The 2,916-nt window shown below is 45.4% G+C and overlaps 1 protein-coding gene across 1 annotated transcript; it reads left to right on the top strand.

The window, feature by feature from the left end:
- The first annotated feature begins 303 nt into the window (after positions 1-303).
- Positions 304-2,256, top strand: LOC120481112 (uncharacterized protein K02A2.6). The gene has a single exon (XM_039674561.2). The coding sequence runs from the start codon at positions 304-306 to the stop codon at positions 2,254-2,256; it is 1,953 nt and encodes a 650-aa protein (XP_039530495.2).
- Positions 2,257-2,916: the final 660 nt, after the last annotated feature.

Genomic DNA, 2,916 nt, shown 5'->3' with positions numbered 1-2,916 from the left:
TGTACCCAAGTTTCACAAGGCGCGGCCGGTTCCCTATGCTATTCGTCAGAAAGTGGAAAATGAGCTGGACCGATTGGAAGCTGAAGGAATACTTTCAAAGGTTGATTGGAGTCCCTGGGCAACTCCAGTTGTTCCGGTTGCCAAGAAAGATGGAACTGTTAGACTTTGCGGGGATTTTAAAGTCTCAGTCAACTGCAGGCAGAACAATATCCACTACCGAGAATAGAGGATATTTTTGCCACACTTGCAGGCGGACAGCTCTTCAGTAAAATAGACTTGGCGGAAACATATTTACAGATGGAAATGGAGGAGGACTCAAAAGTGTTCTTGACTATCAATACTCTCAAGGGGTTGTATCGCTATAACAGGCTTGTTTTCGGCGTCGCCTCAGCACCGGCCTTGTGGCAAAGGGCTATGGATCAGGTACTTCAGGGTTGCCCTGGTACCCAATGTTACCTCGATGACATCATCGTCACAGGTGACAGTGACAGTAGTCACTTGGAGAACTTAGCACGTGTCTTAAAGAGATTGGAAGAGTATGGACTGCGCGCAAGACGTGACAAGTGTGAGTTTTTCAAAGACACCATCACGTATTGTGGACATAAAATTGATGCGAGTGGTCTGCACAAGTGTCATGACAAGCTAAGAGCTGTCGCAGAGGCTCCACAACCGGAAAATGTCTCACAATTGAGGTCCTTCCTTGGATTTGTCAATTACTACAATAGGTTTTTGCCAAATCTAGCTACTGTTCTCCATCCTCTAAATGCCTTGTTACAAGCTGGAAAGAAATGGATATGGACAAAGCAATGCAGGCAAGCTTTTCAGGAAGCAAAGAACCTGGTGATGTCAGACACAGTTCTTACTCACTATGATCCACACAAGCCACTAAAGCTGGCATGCGATGCCTCACCATACGGCATAGGTGCGGTGTTGTCTCACGTGATGGGTGATGGAACGGAGCGCCCCATAGCCTTTGCATCTCGCTCCCTCAGTGCTGCAGAGAAGAACTATGCACAAATTGATCGGGAAGCTCTGAGCCTGGTGTGGGGCGTAAAACGATTCAATCAGTATCTGTATGGAAACAACTTTACCTTGGTTACGGACCATCAGCCGTTGGTTTCCATTTTTAATCCTCAGAAAGGAATTCCACTGACTGCAGCAGCACGGATTCAAAGGTGGGCGTTGTTTCTTGGAGGACATAGATATCAGATTGAATTCAAAAGAACACACAGACACGCTAATGCTGATGGGCTATCACGTCTACCATTGGATGGGTGTGATTCAAAGACAGAGAACGTAAGCACGCCTTTGGACGTTTTTACCATTGCTCAGCTTGAGAGTTCTCCTGTTACAGACGAAATGATTCGGAGAGAAACCAGTAGAGATCCTACATTGTCTCAGGTATATTTGGCTATACAGTCTGGCTGGAATGCAGAGCAGAAGACTCGTTTCACACAATTCTACCAGCGCCGTGATGAACTAGCTCTAGATGGTGGTTGCATCATGTGGGGATTAAGAGTTGTTGTACCTCCTAAGTTGCGAACTCGAGTGTTGGAGGAGCTTCATGTTGGGCATCTAGGAGTGGTAAAGATGAAAGCACTTGCGAGAAGCTTTGTATGGTGGCCTGGAATAGACCAGCAGATCGAGCAGCTCGCCATGCATTGTTCAGGATGTCAACATGTGCAAAAGATGCCAAAGACTGCACCTCTCCAAACGTGGGAGTGGCCTGCGTTACCGTGGCAAAGAATCCATGTTGACTTTGCGGGTCCTTTCATGGGCACCACATTTCTGGTTGTGGTTGATGCGTGTTCAAAGTGGCCAGAAGTGTTCAGTATGACCTCCACAACCGCCACACAAACTGTGACGGTTCTGAGAGAACTTTTCGCAAGGACTGGTGTACCAGAACAGCTGGTGAGTGACAATGGTCCCCAGTTCATATCTGAGGAGTTCCAGATCTTCTTGAAGAACAATGGAATCAAACATGTGACCTCAGCGCCCTACCACCCAGCTACAAATGGCTTAGCTGAGAGATTTGTGCAAAGCTTGAAAAATGCACTACGGGCCATGACAAGCGAAAAGATCACACTGAACCAGAAACTGCAAAATTTCTTGTTTGCATATCGAAATGCGACTCATGTCACCACAAATCGAACACCTGCCATGTTGTTCCTGGGTAGAGCCTTACGTTCAAGGTTGGATTTGTTGAGACCCAATTTGAGGAGGATTGTACATGACAAACAAATGAAGCAGTCATAAGGAGGAGGAAAAACCAGAGAGTTGGAAATAGGAGAGAGTGTGCTTGCTAGGAACTACAGAGGAGATCATAAATGGACACCAGGAAAGGTCAAAGAAAGAACAGGACCACTCTCATACACAGTCGAGATTGCACCAGACACTATCTGGAGACGACACATTGATCAGTTGAGAAGATCAGATGTTCCTCTGGAAAGTGCTCCTGCGAGTGTTCCATTCACCACTACTGAGACTGTTTCCAGTGGAAGTGATGAAACAACACTTCAAGATGATACTGTAGTTTCCAGTGAAGTGTTACAAGCACTACCTCCAACCTGTGAAGAGAAACGTTACCCTACTCGGGTACGGAAACCACCAAATCGCCTGGATTTGTAAAAACAAACCTGGAGTGGACATTACAGTTATTCAGTTGCCTAAGAATGTTCCTTTTGGAAAAGGGAGAAAAAAATTGTTAAAAGAGAAATATTTTTGGTTTAAAATGTTCTTATCTAAGGGGGGAGGAAGAACTGTCGTGTTTGTCTATTTTTTAGAATACAAATCAGACTCGAGACAACGATGGGCAATTCTTTCTTTTATATTTTACTGTGCAACAACGAACAACACGCTGGCCAACCAAATTCTATACAGAGTTAACTTAGAATGGCCAAGTAGTGATTATCCCTG

This window comes from Pimephales promelas, chromosome 19, assembly GCF_988280905.1.
Source record: "Pimephales promelas chromosome 19, fPimPro1.hap1.1, whole genome shotgun sequence".
Lineage (NCBI taxonomy): Eukaryota > Metazoa > Chordata > Actinopteri > Cypriniformes > Leuciscidae > Pimephales > Pimephales promelas.
Note: the sequence above shows the minus strand (reverse complement) of the source record. Positions and strands in the feature narration are given on the sequence as shown.